Consider the following 18,918-nt stretch of genomic DNA (forward strand, 5'->3'; position numbering starts at 1 on the left):
GAAGAGACGCTGGTGAGCCTTCTTGATCAGAGTAGAGGTATTGTGGGTCCAAGATTGGTCATCGGAGATGTTGACTCCCAGGAACTTGAAGCTAGAATTTCTGGCCATCTGAGCGAGATGGCGAGTAATGACGGCCGTAGGTGGTGGCGTTCTCTCGGAAATGGCAGCACAGTGGGCCAAAAGCGGTCAAGATCAAACTTTTAGTAATATATAGATAACAAAACACACAATAAGCACAAATTAACAGGGTGCCTGATTTACACGCACTGAACTCTCTTTGTTATATGGTTTACAGTGTCCTATGTCTACATATTCTAGTTGTGCTGCTGCAAGTAAGGATGTCATTCTTCTACCTGGGACATTGACAATAAAACTCTTCAATCTCTCCCGCAGGAGTCCGCAGATCCTACACGTTTGGCCCGACGGGAGGCGGCTACGAGAACCCAGTGGGGCAGCAAGTGAGCCTGGAGCACATCAATAACAATGCATGGCAAGTTAACCCAGCCGCTCGCCCGCCCGCCCGCGTCCCCAGCAGTAGACAGCGTGTGGCGTAGAAACATAGAAAGTAGATGCAGGAGGCAGGGACAGGTGCGAGTCATCGAGACATAGTCAAGTCAAGTCAAGTTTATTTGTCACATACACATACGAGATGTGCAGTGAAATGAAAGTGGCAATGCTCGCGGACTTTTGTGCAAAAGACAAACAACAAAACAACCAAACAAACTATAAACACAATCATAACACACATATTCTTTTACATAATAAATAATGGAAGGAAAAACGTTCTGTAGAGTTAGTCCCTGGTGAGATAGGCGTTTACAGTCCGAATGGCCTCTGGGAAGAAACTCCTTCTCAACCTCTCCGTTCTCACCGCATGGCAACGGAGGCGTTTGCCTGACCGTAGCAGCTGGAACAGTCCGTTGCAGGGGTGGAAGGGGTCTCCCATGATTTTATTGACTCTGGAGTTGCACCTCCTGATGTATAGTTCCTGCAGGGGGGCAAGTGAAGTTCCCATAGTGCGTTCGGCCGAACGCACTACTCTCTGCAGAGCCTTCTTGTCCTTGGCAGAGCAATTCCCAAACCAGATGGTAATGTTCCCGGACAAGATGCTTTCCACCACCGCTGCGTAGAAGCACTGGAGGATCCTTGGTGACACTCTGAAATTTCCTCAATTGCCTGAGGTGGTAAAGGCGCTGCCTTGCCTTACTCACGAGTGCTGAGGCGTGTGATGCCCATGTCATATCCTCGGAGATGTGGACTCCCAGATATTTAAAACAGTTCACCCTATCCACAGGATCCCCATTTATCCTCTATGGAGTGTACGTCCTCGGATGATGTGCCCTCCTAAAAACATAGAAAATAGATGCCACTCGGAGTAGGCCATTCAGCCCTTCCAGCCAGCACCGCCATTCATTACAATACAACACAATTTATTTGTTGCCATTTGAACCCAGAGGCTCAAACAAAATTTGGTTTCTGCAGTCGTACAAACAAGAAGAACCAAGACACAACACAATTTACACAAACATCCCATCACAGCGAATGTCCTCTTCACTGTGATGGAAGGCAAAGTCTGATCTCTCCCCTGCTCTCCTCATTCTCCTCCCGATGATTATTATGATCATGGCAGTCGCACATGTACAGATGGGGAAGGGGCAACACCATCGCATCCCAGGTATTTTGGAATTCTAGTTCGGGTAACTTTTTGTTGTTGTTTTGAGGTGTGGAAGCACTGAGGGTAGTGTTCAGTGTGGGGGGAATCACTGGTCAGCCCAAGATTCAAGATTCAATTTATTTGTCATATGGACCCCTTGAGGTCCAAACGAAATGTCGTTTCTGCAGCCATACATTACCAACAAAATGGACCCGAGACACAACATAATTTACATAAACATCCATCACATCGCTGTGATGGAAGGCCAAAAAAACGTATCTCTCCACTGCACTCTTCCCCCCCTCCCCGATGTCAGAGTCAAAGTCAAAGCCCCCGGCTGGCGATGGCGATTGTCCCGCGGCCATTAAAGCCACGCCGGGTGATGCAAGGTCGCACACCGGGTCTTGGTGTTAGAGCCCCCGGCGTGCGCTCGCAGAGTCCCGCGGCCATTCCAAGCCGCGCGGGGCGGTGCTGTAAGGCCCCCGCTCCAGGAGCTCTTCGACCCCGCAACTCGGGCGGGAGAAGTCGCCGTTGCGGGAGCCCTGAAAAGCGGTCTCCCTCCAGGGACCCGCGGGCTCCCGGTGCCGCCGTCCGCCAGACCCGCAGTTGCAGCCTCCGAATCTCCGGAGGTCGGGCCGCAGCAGCAGCGGCGCTCCACCACCGCTCCACCCGCCCAGGACTAGGCCAGCTCCGCGACGGTGAGGTGATTAGTCGGCACCAGAGCCCCCGGTCTTCTCCTGTTGGAGGCCGCTCCTCGTTGCAGCCCCAACGCTAACGGAGACCCCCGACAAAGAAAAGGTCGGGTCTCCCGTGCAGGGAGAGATTTAAAAGTTACCCCCTCCCTCCCTCCCACCCCACCCCCCCCCCCCCCCCCCCACACACACACACCCCAACAAAAAATAAACAAAAACTACATAAAAACGTAGACAAAAAATAATAAAAACGCAGACGGGCTGCAGAGGCCGCTGCTGACGAGAGTCGGACCGGGTTTCTGGACTCGACTGAGCTCGACCTCTCTTGTCTTATCGGGTGTGTAGGGATCACCATTCGCACTCGTCCAGCTTCACGTCCGCCGACGCACCGGACGGGATCCCGGCGTTGCCGCTCCTCCAGCCACGGCCCGTGGTCCTCCAGGGAATGCAGGTCCGCCGGGTACCGATGGAGATTCCGGAGGTAACGTTCGAAAGCTCTGCCTCTGCGTTTTCCATCCTCCTTCCTTCCCCCGTCCTTCCGCCCTTCGCCTGCCGCGGTTTCTTAGGCCGATGGATTCCATCGCTCCGGTTTGAACAAGTCCACCGTTACAGGGGTTCAAGAGTGTTACATCACACGCGCGCTCGTGTTAATAAATCGTAGTTGCAGAATTAGTCCCTTGAGCTTTTAAGAAGGAACTGCGCAGATGCTGGAAAATCGAAGGTAGACAAAAATGCTGGAGAAACTCAGCGGGTGCAGCAGCATCTATGGAGCGAAGGAAATAGGCAACGTTTCGGCCGGAAACCCTGAAGGAAATAGGCAACGTTTCGGCCCGAAACCCTGAAGGAAATAGGCAACGTTTCGGCCCGAAACATTGAAGGAAATAGGCAACGTTTCGGCCCAAAACCCTGAAGGAAATAGGCAACGTTTCGGGCCGAAACCCTGAAGGAAATAGGCAACGTTTCGGCCCGAAACACTGAAGGAAATAGGCAACGTTTCGGCCCGAAACCCTGAAGGAAATAGGCAACGTTTCGGCCCGAAACACTGAAGGAAATAGGCAACGTTTCGGCCCGAAACACTGAAGGAAATAGGCAACGTTTCGGCCCGAAACCCTGAAGGAAATAGGCAACGTTTCGGCCCAAAACCCTGAAGGAAATAGGCAACGTTTCGGCCCGAAACACTGAAGGAAATAGGCAACGTTTCGGCCAGAAACACTGAAGGAAATAGGCAACGTTTTGGCCCGAAACACTGAAGGAAATAGGCAACGTTTCGGCCCGAAACCCTGAAGGAAATAGGCAACGTTTCGGCCAGAAACCCTGAAGGAAATAGGCAACGTTTCGGCCCGAAACCCTGAAGGAAATAGGCAACGTTTCAGGCCCGAAAAACTGAAGGAAATAGGCAACGTTTCGGCCCGAAACCCTGGAGGAAATAGGCAACGTTTCGGCCCGAAACCCTGAAGGAAATAGGCAACGTTTCGGCCCGAAACCCTGAAGGAAATAGGCAACGTTTTCGGCCCGAAACCGGAAGGAAATAGGCAACGTTTCGGCTCGAAACTCGGAAGGAAGTAGGCAACGTTTCGGCCCGAAACCCTGAAGGAAATAGGCAACGTTTCAGGCCCGAAAAACTGAAGGAAATAGGCAACGTTTCGGCCCGAAACACTGAAGGAAATAGGCAACGTTTCGGCCCGAAACACTGAAGGAAATGGGCAACGTTTCGGCCCGAAACCCTGAAGGAAATAGGCAACGTTTCGGCCCGAAACCCTGAAGGAAATAGGCAACATTTCGGCCCGAAACCCTGAAGGAAATAGGCAACGTTTCGGGCCGAAACCCTTCTGGGTTTCGGCCCAAAACGTTGCCTATTTCCTTCGCTCCATAGATGCTGCTGCACCCGCTGAGTTTCTCCAGCATTGTTGTGTACCTTAGTCCTTTGAGCTCATATTCATAAGTCATAGGAGCTGAATTAAGCCATTTGGCTCGTGTTCGTTATGAGTCTGTCCCACTTAGGAGATTTTTTGGGGCAAAGTTTTCAACATGTTGAAAATTTTTCGCCAACCGTGGCGCGCCATTTTTTGTTGACGTAGGTTGTCGCCAGAATTCCATTAAAACTAGTCCCCGACAGTCGCCCAAAGAGTCGCCTAAGTGGGACAGGCCCCATGAGTCATGGGAGCAGAGTCAGGCCATTCTGCCCATCGAATCTACTCTGCCATTCATACATTCCCTCTCGACCCCATTCTCCTGCCTTCTCCCCATAACCTTTGACACCATTAAGCTTAGGAGACTGCCACGGGACTAGTTTAGAACGGAATTCACCTTCGAAAACTGGCGACAACCTCTGACCAGATCTACATCGAGCTACGACAGCAAAAATTGTCGCCATTGTTGCCGAAAAATGTTAGTTGCCCCAAAAATTGCCTAAGTGGGACAGGCCCCATTAATATTCAAGAACCTGTCAATCCTAGCGTTAACATCACCCAATGATTTGGCCTCCACCAGTGTCTGCGGCAATGAGTTCCACAGACTTGCCACCCTCAGACTAAAGAAATTCTTCCTCGACTCCTTTCCAAATGTACGTCCTTTAATTCTGAGGCTAATCCTTGTCCCTGGAGGTAGTCAACTACCTCACGTTTCTCTTTATTTATTTATTTTTATTTTTTAAATTTTATTTTTATTAGAAGTACGGTAAATTACAATACTACACGACACGTATATCTTAATACATTTTTTGTACCGCTTCCTTCATTTTTTTTTTTGAGCTTCAAGAAAAAGATAGAAGTAAAGAACGTAAAGAAAGTGCGCAAGAGTCGTGAAGTGCAAGAGTGTTGGGAAAAGAAAGCCCCTTAGGAAAGAAGTTAGAGAAGGAAGTAAAGTGAGAAAGTCAACCCTAGAAAAGAAAGAAAAAGAAAATAGGAACAATCGCTCTGTTATAACATTAAACTCCGCAGAAAGGGGACTACCAACCAAGTCTGTTTTTGTTGTTTTACCTCCCGTTACCAGGTCCTGATACCATTTATTTATTTATTTATTTATTTTTTACCTCAAGTTGTACAATACTTCAGCTGGAGGGTTTGTGTTTGCAAGGGATACCCATCAAACTGCAAGAGCCGGGTTTTTATAGATAGAACCCTCTGGCTAAAGAAATTCCCCCCCGTCTCCTCCCTGACTCCGCTATCTTTAGGAGCCCTATCTAGCTCTCTCTTGGAAAAAAAAAATCCAGAGAACCGGCCTCCGCCGCCTTCTGAGGCAGAAAATCCCACAGACTCATAACTCTCTGGGTGGAAAAGTTTCTCCTCATCTCAGTCCTAAATGGCCAGTTTCACAACTCTCTGGGTGGAAAAGTTTCTCCTCATCTCGGTCCTTTTTTACACAGAGAGTGGTGAATCTGTGGAATTCTCTGCCACAGAAGGTAGTTGAGGCCAGTTAATTGGCTATATTTAAGAGGGAGTTAGATGTGGCCCTTGTGGCTAACGGGATCAGGGGGTATGGAGAGAAGGCATGGATGGGATACTGAGTTGGATGATCAGCCATGATTATATCGAATGGCGGTGCAGGCTCGAAGGGCCGAATGGCCTCTACTCCTGCACCTATTTTCTATGTTTCTATGTTTCTAAAGGTACGTCCTTTTATTCTGAGGGTAGGCAATAGGTGCAGGAGGAGGCCATTCAGCCCTTCGGGCCAGCACCGCCATTCATTGTGATCATGGCTGATCGTCCCATATCAATAACCCGTGCCTGCCTTCTTCCCATATCCCTTGACTCCACTAGCCCCTAGAGCTCGATCTAACTCTCTCTTAAATAAATCTCTCTTAGGGACGACAGATGGCTCAATGGGCTAAGTGTTCGGCTGGCGACCGGAAGGTAGCCGGTTCGAATCCCGCTTGGAGTGCACACTGTCGTTGTGTCCTTGGGGCAAAACACTTCACCCACCTTTGCCTGTGTGTAAATGTAATGTAATTATGTGAAGCACTTTGGGGTCAATGCAAGTTGACTAAAAATGTGTTATATAAATAAGATTATTATTATTATTAAATCCATCCAGTGACTTGGCCTCCACTGCCCTCTGTGGCAGGAAATTCCACAAATTCACAACACTGGGTCAAAAAGTTTTTTCTCACCTCAGTCTTAAATGGCCTCCATTTAATTCTAAGACTGTGTGTGGCACCTGGTTCTGGACTCGCCCCACATTGGGAACATTGTTCCTGCATCTAGCTTGTCCAGTCCTTTTATAATTTTATATGTTTGTATAAGATCCACCCCCCTCATCCTTCCAAACTCCAGTGAAGAGCTCCTTAGAGCTGTACAGGCCCTTCGGCCCACCGAGTGCATGCCGACCAGCATGTCCTTCCTGCACTAGGACTTCTTATATGTTTCCATAAGATCCCCCCTCCCTCATCCTTCTAAACTGCAGTGAATAGAAACATAGACATAGAAACATAGAAATTAGGTGCAGGAGTAGGCCATTCGGCCCTTCGAGCCTGCACCGCCATTCAATATGATCATGGCTGATCATCCAACTCAGTATCCCGTACCTGCCTTCTCTCCATACCCCCTGATCCCCTTAGCCACAAGGGCCACATCTAACTCCCTCTTAAATATAGCCAATGAACTGGCCTCAACTACCCTCTGTGGCAGAGAGTTCCAGAGATTCACCACTCTCTGCGTGAAAAAAGTTCTTCTCATCTCGGTTTTAAAGGATTTCCCCTTTATCCTTAAGCTGTGACCCCTTGTCCTGGACTTCCCCAACATCGGGAACAATCTTCCTGCATCTAGCCTGTCCAACCCCTTAAGAATTTTGTAAGTTTCTATAAGATCCCCTCTCAATCTTCTAAATTCTAGAGAGAATACAAGCCTAGTCTTTTCAATCTTTCCTCGTATGACAGTCCCGCCATCCCAGGGACCAATCTGGTGAACCGCAAGTTGGGCCGAAGGGCCTGTTTCCCCCGCTGCATGACTCCTGTGATCCTAAGCAGCTGCCTCTCTCTCCCTTTCTAAAAATTCCCAGTTGGATTTTCTGGATCAGGAGTCGCTCCACGAGTCGCAGGAGAACACGCTGATGATCGAGGAGAAGAGCCGGAGTAAGCAGTACTACAAGTTCTGGCTGCTGCCCTGGAAGTGGACGCGGATCCGCTACGATCGACTGGCCTTGCTCGCTCTGCTGGACAGGTGAGGCCTCCACTCACGCCCTCCGCACGCCCCCGCCCTCCACACGCCCCCGCCCTCCGTGAAGGATCCCAAAGTAGTTACAGAGTTGACGTGGAAAAGCTTTTCCCACTGAGAGTAGGGAAGATTCAAACAAGGGGACATGACATGAGAATTAAGGGACTGAAGTTTAGGGGTAACATGAGGGGTAACTCGTTTGCTATGTCGAAATGCATTTTCGTTGTCTCTAAATGCATTTCGTTGTCTCAAATGCATTTCGTTGTCTCTGTACTGTACACTGACAATGACAATTAAAATTGAATCTGAATCTGAATCTGAGGGGGAACTTCTTTACTCAGAGAGTGGTAACTGTGTGGAATGAGCTTCCAGTGAAGGTGGTGGAGGCAGGTTCGTTTTTATCATTTAAAAATAAATTGGATAGTTATATGGACGGGAAGGGAATGGAGGGTTATGGTCTGAGCGCAGGTATATGGGACTAGGGGAGAATATGTGTTCGGCACGGACTAGAAGGGTCGAGATGGCCTGTTTCCGTGCTGTAATTGCAGGGAGGTTCTACTGCAGTTGTACAGGGTCTTGGTGAGACCACACCTGGAGTATTGCGTACAGTTTTGGTCTCCAAATCTGAGGAAGGACATTATTGCCATAGAGGGAATACAGAGAAGGTTCACCAGACTGATTCCTGGGATGTCAGGACTGTCTTATGAAGAAAGACTGGATAGACTTGGTTTATACTCTCTAGAATTTAGGGGATTGAGAGGGGATCTTATAGAAACTTACAAAATTCTTAAGGGGTTGGACAGGCTAGATGCAGGAAGATTGTCCCCGATGTTGGGGAAGTCCAGGACAAGGGGTCACAGCTTAAGGATAAGGGGAAAATCCTTTAAAACCGAGATGAGACGAACTTTTTTTCACACAGAGAGTGGTGAATCTCTGGAACTCTCTGCCACAGAGTTGAAGCCACAGTTCATTGGCTATATTTAAGAGGGAGTTAGATGTGGCCCTTGTGGCTAAAGGGATCAGAGGGTATGGAGAGAAGGCAGGTACGGGATACTGAGTTTGGATGATCAGCCATGATCATATTGAATGGCGGTGCAGGCTCGAAGGGCCGAATGGCCTCTACTCCTGCACCTAATTTCTATGTTTCTATGTTGTTCGTTGGGAGAAGTTAACAACAGATTCAGATTCAATTTAATTGTCATTGTCAGTGTACAGTACAGAGACAACGAAATGCATTAAAGCAAAGCAAACAGCGATGAAATGTAGTCGGAGACGATGAAACTGGTGGGCAGGAGGAGGGGAGGGAGAGGGAGAGGGAAAGCCAGGGCTACTTGAAGTTAGAGAAGTCGATGTTCGTACCGCTGGGGCGTAAGATGCCCAAGAGAAATATGAGGCGCTGTTCCTCCAAATTTGCGGTGGGCCTCACTCTGACAACGGAGGAGGCCCAGGGCAGAAAGGTCATGGGAGTCCCCCAGATTTGAACTCTTGCCGGTGGATCATTGAGCTCTTCCAGCCTGTTTTCCTTCCCTGGCGTGGCCGGCTGTTCATTTGATTTCCCCCCGTCTGTGCATCCCCTGCAGAAACCGGCAGGCCTTGGAGAACGTGGTTGCAGTCGGGCTGGCGGCGTTGGTGGCCTTCCTGGGGTTCATGCTGCTGCTGGAGGGCTTCTTCCGCGACATCTGGGTCTTCCAGTTCTGCCTGGTCATCGCCAGCTGCCAGTACTCGCTGCTGAAGGTAACGCGTGCTGTCTGTAACGGAGGCTGCGGCATTTGAGGAAGGACATTCTCGCTATTGAGGGGAGCCCAGCGTAGGTTCACCAGGTTAATTCCCGGGATGGAGGGAGTCAAGTCAAGTCAAGTCAAGTTTATTTGTCACATACACATACCAGATGTGCAGTGAAATGAAAGTGGCAATGCTCGCGGACTTTTGTGCAAAAGACAAACAACAAAACAACCAAACAAACTATAAACACAATCATAACACACATATTCTTACACATAATAAATAATGGAAGGAAAAACGTTCAGTAGAGTTAGTCCCCGGTGAGATAGGCGTTTACAGTCCGAATGGCCTCTGGGAAGAAACTCCTTCTCAACCTCTCCGTTCTCACCGCATGGCAACGGAGGCGTTTGCCTGACCGTAGCGGCTGGAACAGTCCGTTGCAGGGGTGGAAGAGGTCTCCCATGATTTTATTTGCTCTGGAGTTGCACCTCCTGTTGTATAGTTCCTGCAGGGGGGTGAGTGAAGTTCCCATAGTGCGTTCAGCCGAACGCACTACTCTCTGCAGAGCCTTCTTGTCCTTGGCAGAGCAATTCCCAAACCAGATGGTAATGTTCCCGGACAAGATGCTTTCCACCGCCGCTGCGTAGAATATGCTGAGAGAATGGAGCGGCTGTGGGCTTGTACACTCTGTGGAGTTTAGAAGGATGAGGGGGAATCTTATTGAAACATATAAGATTGTTAATGGTTCGGACACGCTGGAGGCAGGGAACATGATCCCGATGTTGGAGGAGTCCAGACTACACACACACAGTTTAAGAATAAGGGGTAAGCCATTTAGAACGGAGACGAGGAAACTCTTTTCAGGCAGAAAGACCAAAGTGCTGGAGAAACTCAGCGGGTGCAGCAGCATCTATGGAGCGAAGGAAATAGGCAACGTTTCGGGCCGAAACCCTTTTTCAGACTACCTCCGCTCGGTCCGCAATAACCAAGCTGACCTCCCGGTGGCTCAGCACTTCAACTCCCCCTCCCACTCCGCCTCCGACCTCTCTGTCCTGGGTCTCCTCCATGGCCACAGCGAGCAGCACCGGAAATTGGAGGAACAGCACCTCGTATTCCGTTTGGGGAGTTTGCCCCCCCGGGGCATGAACATCGAATTCTCCCAATTTTGTTAGTCCTTGCTGTCTCCTCCCCTTCCTCAGTCCCCCTGCTGTCTCCTCCCATCCCCCAGCCTTCGGGCTACTCCTCCTTTTCCCTTTCTTGTCCCCACCTACCCCCACCCCCGATCAGTCTGAAGAAGGGTTTCGGCCTGAAACGTTGCCTATTTCCTTCGCTCCATAGATGCTGCTGCACCCGCTGAGTTTCTCCAGCTTTTCTGTGTAACCCTTTTTCAGACTGATGTGCTGCCCCTCCAATTACTGGTGGTGCTCACTCTGGCCATGGAGGAGGCCCAGGACAGAGAGGGCGGATTCGGATTCGGATTCGGAATGGGGTCGGAAAGAGCACACGTGATTACAATCGAGCCGTTCACCTCTGCCCTCTACTAAGCCACTTTACCACTTGTTTTAATGATGCCACTCTGTCTAATAATGATACCCGCCCCTCGCCAGCTCTCCCCCGAATGCCATCGCACAGATGGGGGCGGATTGTGGGGGAGCAGGGAACTGCAGGTGCTGGTTCATCCCGAGGATGGGCACAGAGAGCTGGAGTAACGGGCAGCATCTGTGGAGAAATGGGGGGGTTCGGCGACGTTTCGGGGTCGGGATCCCACTGACGGGAGGGGAGGTGAAGAGCTCCCTTCTCGTCTCCGGCACTTCCAGTCTATACGAGGCTGGCTGCTGTATGAGACCACTTTAACTGACCATGCTGTGTGTGTTTATCCTGCAGAGTGTTCAACCTGATGCAGCCTCTCCCATGCACGTGAGTACTCCGAACTTTTTTCACACAGAGAGTGGTGAATCTCTGGAACTCTCTGCCACAGAGGGTAGTTGAGGCCACACAGTTCATTGGCTATATTTAAGAGGGAGTTAGATGTGGCCCTTCTGGCTAAGGGGATCAGGGGGTATGGAGAGAAGGCAGGTACGGGATACTGAGTTGGATGATCAGCCATGATCATATTGAATGGCGGTGCAGGCTCGAAGGGCCGAATGGCCTCTCTACTCCTGCACCTAATTTCTATGTTTCTAAAGGTCAGATGTTCTAGGCGCAGAGTTAGGCCTTTTCGGACCATTAAGTATACTCCGCCATTCAATCACGGCTGATCTATCTTTGCCTCTCCGCCTCTGTCTCCCCATAACCCCGGACACCCGCACTAATCAAGAATCAGTTCATCTCCGCCCTCTCCGCTATTGAGCGCTTGCAGCACAGGTTCATCAGGAAAGGCTCGGTCGGTGCTGGGACCACCAGCTATTTACAATGTACATCAATGATTTGGATGAAGGGATTCAAAGTAACATGAAACTAAGCATGCAGGTACAGCAGGCAGTGAAGGAAGCGAATGGCCTGTTGGCCTTCATAACAAGAGGAGTCGAGTATAGGAGCAAAGAGGTCCTTCTGCAGTTGTACAGGGCCCTAGTGAGACCACACCTGGAGTATTGTGTGCAGTTTTGGTCCCCTAATTCGAGGAAGGACATTCTTGCTATTGAGGGATCCCAGCGTAGGTTCACCAGGTTAATTCCCGGGATGGCAGAACTAGTGGAGTACAGTCGGTGCTGGGACCACCAGCTATTTACAATATACATCAATGATTTGGATGAAGGGATTCAAAGTAACAATTAGCAAATTTGCAGATGACCCAAAGCTGGGCGGCAGTGTGAACTGTGAGGAGGATGCTATGAGAATGCAGGGTGACTTGGACAGGTTGGGGGAGTGGGCAGATGCATGGCAGATGAAGTTTAATGCGGGTAAATGTGAGGTTTTAGTAGCAAAAACAGGAAGGCAGATTACTATCTAAATGGCGTCAAGTTCTGAAAAGGGGATCTGGGGGTCCTTGTACATCAGTCTATGAAAGTAAGCATGCAGGTACAGCAGGCAGTGAAGAAAGCGAATGGCATGTTGGCCTTTATAACAAGAGAAATCGAGTATAGGAGCAAAGAGGCCCTTCTGCAGTTGTACAGAACCCTAGTGAGACCACACCTGGAGTATTGTGTGCAGTTTTGGTCCCCTAATTTGAGGAAGGACATTCTTGCTATTGAGGGAGCCCAGCGTATACAAGGTTAATTCCCGGGGTGGAGGGACTGTCATATGCTGAGAGAATGGAGCGGCTGTGGGCTTGTACACTCTGTGGAGTTTAGAATGATGAGAGGGGATCTCATTGAAACATATAAGATTGTTAAGGGCTTGGACACGCTAGAGGCAGGAAACACGTTCCCGATGTTGGGGGAGTCCAGAACCAGGGGCCACACAGTTTAAGAATAAGGGGTCGGCCATTTAGAACGGAGACGAGGAAACACTTTTTCTCACAGAGAGTGGTGAGTCTGTGGAATTCTCTGCCTCGGAGGGCGGTGGAGGCAGGTTCCCTGGATGCTTTCAAGAGAGAGGCTGTTACAAATAGCGGAGTCAGGGGAGAAGGCAGGAACGGGGTACTGATTGGGGATGATCACATTGAATGGCGGTGCTGGCTCGAAGGGCCAAATGGCCTCTACTCCTGCACCTATTGTCTATTGTCTATTGAGTGTTCCGATCCGTCCCAACGCTGGAGTCTCCATCATCCCTACAAGAGTGGACCGTGGAAGTGCCGAGGGCTCAGGGTGAACAAGAGAGAGAGAATAACCTTTAATAATCCTTTACAGGAAATTACAGTGCCACAACAGCTTCAAGACAGACATAACACCACACATTTCAACAGATATCTTCAATACATAATAAGTTAAAATTTTTGTGCATTATAAAACCTTACAGCAGCTGGTATACAAGACTTCCTATGTCTCTCCGTTTTGCACATTGGTGCAATCAGTCTCTGACTGAAGATGCTGCACTTGATCACCTTCAGGGCGTGGAGTGGGTGAGTGGGGTTGGTCATTATTGAGCCTAGTTTTTTTCAGAGTTCTGGCCTCTGCCACCTGCTTGACCGTTAGTTGCTCTGCCCCAACCACTGAACCGGCCTTCCTGATCAGCTTATCCAGTCTGTTTTTGTCCGCTATTCGGGCGCCTTCTCCCCAACAGGCCACAGCAAAAAACAGAGCACTGGCCACCACTGAATGGTAGACACTGCACAGTAGGGGTTGACAGATATTAAATAATAATAATAATAATAACTTTAAAAAATAATAACTTTAAAAAAAGAAAACAAGCAAGACATCATAAAACAGGCAGAACAACAGAACATACAACTAACACGAGGCACATAAATTACATACAAAAATCCAAACAATAAATTAAAAAAACATAAAACACAAGTACGAACAACGCAGCAAAACCAAGCAAATAAAGTTAATAAACAATTCAACACCTCACTGGTCTACAAAGGCCATGGAGAATAGATATGTCTTCAGGAGTGATTAAATAACAAAGGACAAAGATCGCCTTCCATCACAGTGAGGAATGTGGAATCCTCTGTGGTGGATGTTGATGTTGATGTCGACGTGGCTGTGTGTGTGTGTGTGTGTGTGTGTGTGTGTGTGTTTTTGTTTTTCACTTAGTATGGCTGTTTGGGAACTCAAATATCACTGCGCCTCAACTGGCGCAGGTGACAACGAGTGTGAGCTTGTGAGTTCTGACGTGACTCCTCTCTCTCTCCCCCGCACACAGGGCCATAACTGGATCATCGCCTACAGCCGGCCCGTCTACTTCTGCCTGTGCTGCGCGCTGATCTGGGTCTCCGACTTTGCCAGCCAGAGCGCCCACCTGCAGCCCATCAGCCTGTACGGCATCACCCTCTTCTCTGCCCAGTCCTTTGCCTGTGCCCGGGATGTGGTCGTCGGTAAGTACCTTGCCCGACTTTCCAATGGTTTTCCCCGAGTGTTATCCCAACTGCTTAGGAGATTGAGAGGGGATCTGGAGTATTGCGTACAGTTTTGGTCTCCAAATCTGAGGAAGGACATTATTGCCATAGAGGGAGTGCAGAGACGGTTCACCAGACTGATTCCTGGGATGTCAGGACGGTCTTATGAAGAAAGACTGGATAGACTTGGTTTATACTCTCTAGAATTTAGAAGATTGAGAGGGGATCTTATAGAAACTTACAAAATTCTTAAGGGGTTGGACAGGCTAGATGCAGGAAGAGGGGAGATCCTTTAAAACCGAGATGATGAGAACTTTTTTCACACAGAGTGTGGTGAATCTCTGGAACTCTCTGCCACAGACTGTTCATACCATCGCCCGGTGGGGAATTGCCTCAGCGCAGAGGGAGCAGAGGGAGAGACTACAACCCTAAGATTTTTGCCTCCACCACAGTGAGGAGGTGTTTGGAGGACTCACTGTGGTGGAAGTTAATTTGTGTTTATTGTTGTTATTATTGTATCATTGTATGTATGACTGCAGGCACGAAATTTCGTTCAGACCGTAAGGTCTGAATGACAATAAAGGAAATTCAATTCAATTCAATAGTTGAGGCCACACAGTTCAATTACTTAAAATTCTTAAGGGGTTGGACAGGCTAGATGCAGGAAGATTGTTCCCGATGGTTGGGGAAGTCCAGGACAAGGGGTCACAGCTTAAGGATAAGGGGGAAATCCTTTAAAAACCGAGATGATGAGAACTTTTTTTCACACAGAGAGTGGTGAATCTCTGGAACTCTCTGCCACAGAGGGTATTTTGAGGCCACACAGTTTCATTGGCTATATTTAAGAGGGAGTTAGATGTGGCCCTTGTGGGATCAGAGGGTATGGAGAGAAGGCAGGTACGGGATACTGAGTTGGATGATCAGCCATGATCATATTGAATGGCGGTGCAGGCTCGAAGGGCCGAATGGCCTACTCCTGCACCTAATTTCTATGTTTCTATGTAACTCCACTGCTACGCTTGCTGAGTGTTTCTCTTTTTAAGGACAATTTTAATTTTGATTTCTCTTCCAGTTGCCCCCCACTATCCCCCCCCCAAATAAGCAAACTCTCTCACTTCTGTGCATCTGCTGGTTGACAAGATGTGTGTTGTTTTCCTTGCAGTATTCACCCTGTGTTTCCCCGCCATTTTCCTGCTGGGCCTCATGCCTCAAGTCAACACCTTCTTCATGTACCTGTTGGAGCAGCTGGACATGCACGCGTTCGGGGGCACTGGTAGGTTGAGACACACATACCGACTGCAGCCACGATGAAGCCGAATTTTAGTTAAAACTATAAGAAGATATTAAATTGGTTTCTGGGCTAGCTTACAGCTTGTATTTAGTGTCAAATTAGGCTTGCCTCAGGTTGCGGGTGCGTGAGATAAAAAATACTATAACATTGTCTCCCAAGTGACAGGCAGAGAAGAAGCTAGAGAGATATCTTTGAAGTAAGATGCCATAAACCAAATGGCCAATGTTTATGGGGGAGGAGGCAATAAAGGAAGAGAGAAATAGCCAGTCACATCTTTGTAAACAAATGGCCTATGTTTATGAGGGACCAAGTGACAGAGAGGAAGCAGCGAAAACTCTCTCACTTCTGTGCACTTCTTAAGGGGTTGGACAGGCTAGATGCAGGAAGATTGTTCCCGATGTTGGGGAAGTCCAGGACAAGGGGTCACAGCTTAAGGATAAAGGGGAAATCCTTTAAAACCGAGATGAGAAGAACTTTTTTCACACAGAGAGTGGTGAATCTCTGGAACTCTCTGCCACAGAGGGTAGTTGAGGCCACAGTTCATTGGCTATATTTAAGAGGGAGTTAGATGTGGCCCTTGTGGCTAAGGGGATCAGTGGGTATGGAGAGAAGGCAGGTACGGGATACTGAGTTGGATGATCAGCCATGATCATATTGAATGGTGGTGCAGGCTCGAAGGGCCGAATGGCCTACTCCTGCACCTAATTTCTATGTTTCTATGTTTCTAAGATGCCATAAATCAAATGACCAATGTTTATGGGGGAGGAGGCAATAAAGGAAGAGAGACATAGCTAGTCACATCTTTGTAAACAAATGGCCTATGTTTATGAGGGACCAAGTGACAGAGAGGAAGCAGCGAAAAGAGCTAGGGTGGTCTCTTTGGAGATAACATGACCTAAAGCAAATGGCCAATGTATATCTTGTACCATGTAAACACAAGGTTTGATGTGATGCATTCTGTGGAAACCTTTTCCTGAACCTCTGACCATGACTAATGTCTGTGGAATGTGCTAAGGGGACAAAAAAAACCCTATTTAAGGCAATGTAATTCTGTTGTTTGGAGAAGGTGGCCGAGCACAGTGAAGTGTCTACATTGGTCACTTAGCTGGAATTCTCGCTCCCTTCCATCGGACGACGTTAACTAAAGTTTTGAACTGGTCTACCAAACAGTTTGTGTGGTGTCTGTTTATTAAGAAGCGAACCTGGTTTAGTAGTTATAAAAGTAGCTATTTCAGCCACATACACACACACACACACACACACACACACACACACACACACACACACACACACACACACACCACACACACACACACACACACACACACACACACACACACACACACACACACACACACACACACACACACACACACACACACACACACACACACACACACACACAGTTTAAGAATAAGGGGTCGGCTATTTGTAACTGAGATGAGGAAAAACTTTTCCACCCAGAGAGCTGTGAATCTGTGGAATTCTCTGCCACATTCTCGGCGAAATTCAAAATGCGATTCATTGGATGTTTTCAAGAGGGAGAGTTAGAGTTTAGCTCTTAGGGCCAACGGAATCAAGGGATATATGGGGAGAAAAAGCAGGAACGGGGTACTGATTGTGGACGGTGGGCCGTGATCATATTGAGTGGCGGTGCCGGCTGGAAGGGCTGAATGGCCTCGGAGTATGTCAGTCTTATGCTTCGATGACTCACGCCTGTCTCTTCCTCTCCACAGCCACGACCAGCCCCGTGTCGGCGCTGTACAGCGTTGTGCGCAGTCTGCTGGTCGCCGCGCTCCTGTACGGATTCTGTTTCGGCGCCGTTAAGGTAGGGGAACGGGGGCGTGAGGGGGGGAGGGGGGGGGGGGGGGTTGGGGGGGGCAACCGAGAAGAGAAAGGGCGGAGAAACGGACTATTTGGGACGAGTGAACATCAAACTGATCACATTTATTTTCATCGTTGTGCTTCCTCTCCCTCCCCCTCCCCCACGTTTTCCATCTTCTCTCTCCCTCTCCCGCACCCCTTTCTCTTCCCCTCTCCCCCCCCCCTCTCTCTCCCTCCCTTCCCCTCTCTTCTCCCCCCCCCACCTCTAATCTACCCTCCCCCCCACACCTCTCATTCCCCTTCCCTTTCTTCCTTCTCTCTCTCTCTCCCCCCATTTCTACCTCTCTCCCCCCCCCTCCCTCTTTCCCTCTCTTCCCCCTCTCTGGCCTTCGCATTCCCCCTCCTCCCCCTCTCCCCCTCTCCCTCTCCCATCTCTCCCTCTCTCCCTCTCCCCTCTCTCCCCTCTCTCTCCCCTCTCTCTCCCTCTCCCCTCTCTCCCCCTCTCCCCCTCTCCCCTCCCCCTCTCTCCCCTCTCCCTCCTCTCTCCCCCCTCTCCCTCCCCTCCCCCTCTCCCCCTCCTCTCTAATAATGCCCCCTCTCCCCTCTCCCCTCTCTCCCCACCCTCCCCTCTCCCCTCTCTCCCCCTCCTCCCCTCTCTCTCCTCTCTCCCCCCCTCTCCCCCTCTCTCCTTCTCTCCCTCTCCCCCTCCCTCTCTCTCTCTCCCTCTCCTCCCTCTCTCTCTTTCCCTCTCTCTCCCCCTCTCCCTCTCTCCCCCTCTCCCTCCCCTCTCTCCCCCCCCCCCCTCCCCCTCTCCCCCTCTCCCCTCCCCCCCCCTCCTCCCCCTCCTCCCCCCTCCCCCCTCCCCCTCCCCCTCTCCCCCTCTCCCCCTCTCCCCTCTCCCCCTCTCCCCCCTGTCCCTCTCCTCCTCTCTGTCTCTCCCCCCCTCTCACCCTGTCTCTCTCCCTCTCTCCCCTCTCCCTCTCCCCTCTCCCCCTCTCCCCCTCTCCCCTCTCCCTCTCCCCCTCTCCCCTCCTCCCCCTCTTCCCCTCTCCCCCCCTTCCCTCTCTCTCCCCCCCCCCCCCCCCCCCCCCCCCCTCCCCCCCCCCCTCCCCCCTCCCCCCCCCCCCCTCCCCCCCCCCCCCCCCCCCCCCCCCCCCCCCCCCCCCCCCCCCCCCCCTCCCCCCTCCCCCCTCCCCCCCCCTCCCCCCTCCCCCCCCCTCCCCCTCCCCCTCTCCCCCCCTCCCCCTCTCCCCTCCCCTCCCCCCCCCTCTCCCCCCCCCCCCCCCCCCCCCCCCCCTCCCCCCTCCCCCCCTCCCCCCTCCCCCTCCCCCCTCCCCCCCCCCCCCCTCTCCCCCTCCCCTCTCCTCCCCCCCTCTCCCCCCTCTCCCCCTCCCCCTCCCCCCCCGTCTCTCTCCCCTCTCCCTCCCCCTCTCCTACCCCCTTTTCCCTCTCCCCCTCTCCCCCTCTCCCCCTCTCCCCCTCCTCCCCTCCCCCCCCCCCCCCCCTCCTCCCCCCTCCCCCCCCCCCTCCCCCCCCCTCCCCCCTCCCCCCTCCTCCTCCCCTCTCCTCCCTCTCCCCTCTCCCCTCTCCCCTCCCCCCACTCTCCCTGTCCGCCCGCAGGTCCCATGGGAGCCCCAGCACGTGCC

At 50.9% G+C, this 18,918-nt stretch overlaps 1 protein-coding gene across 1 annotated transcript in view; it reads left to right on the top strand.

Moving 5' to 3' along the window:
• Positions 1–371: 371 nt before the first annotated feature.
• LOC129714988 (pecanex-like protein 3) overlaps positions 372–18,918 on the top strand; it is a gene marked incomplete at its 5' end in the record, with an annotated part of 47,200 nt that continues 28,653 nt past the window's right edge. The window contains 9 exons of the mRNA XM_055664793.1: positions 372–490; positions 2,692–2,827; positions 7,342–7,502; positions 9,077–9,230; positions 11,103–11,135; positions 13,965–14,136; positions 15,320–15,430; positions 17,185–17,276; positions 18,893–18,918. The exon at positions 18,893–18,918 is cut by the window's right edge and continues 84 nt beyond it. Of these exons, the coding sequence (XP_055520768.1) occupies positions 372–490; positions 2,692–2,827; positions 7,342–7,502; positions 9,077–9,230; positions 11,103–11,135; positions 13,965–14,136; positions 15,320–15,430; positions 17,185–17,276; positions 18,893–18,918 (1,004 nt within the window). The remainder of the gene's footprint in view (positions 491–2,691; positions 2,828–7,341; positions 7,503–9,076; positions 9,231–11,102; positions 11,136–13,964; positions 14,137–15,319; positions 15,431–17,184; positions 17,277–18,892) is intronic.

Source organism: Leucoraja erinacea, chromosome 44 (genome assembly GCF_028641065.1).
Source record: "Leucoraja erinacea ecotype New England chromosome 44, Leri_hhj_1, whole genome shotgun sequence".
In the NCBI taxonomy this organism is placed as follows: domain Eukaryota; kingdom Metazoa; phylum Chordata; class Chondrichthyes; order Rajiformes; family Rajidae; genus Leucoraja; species Leucoraja erinaceus.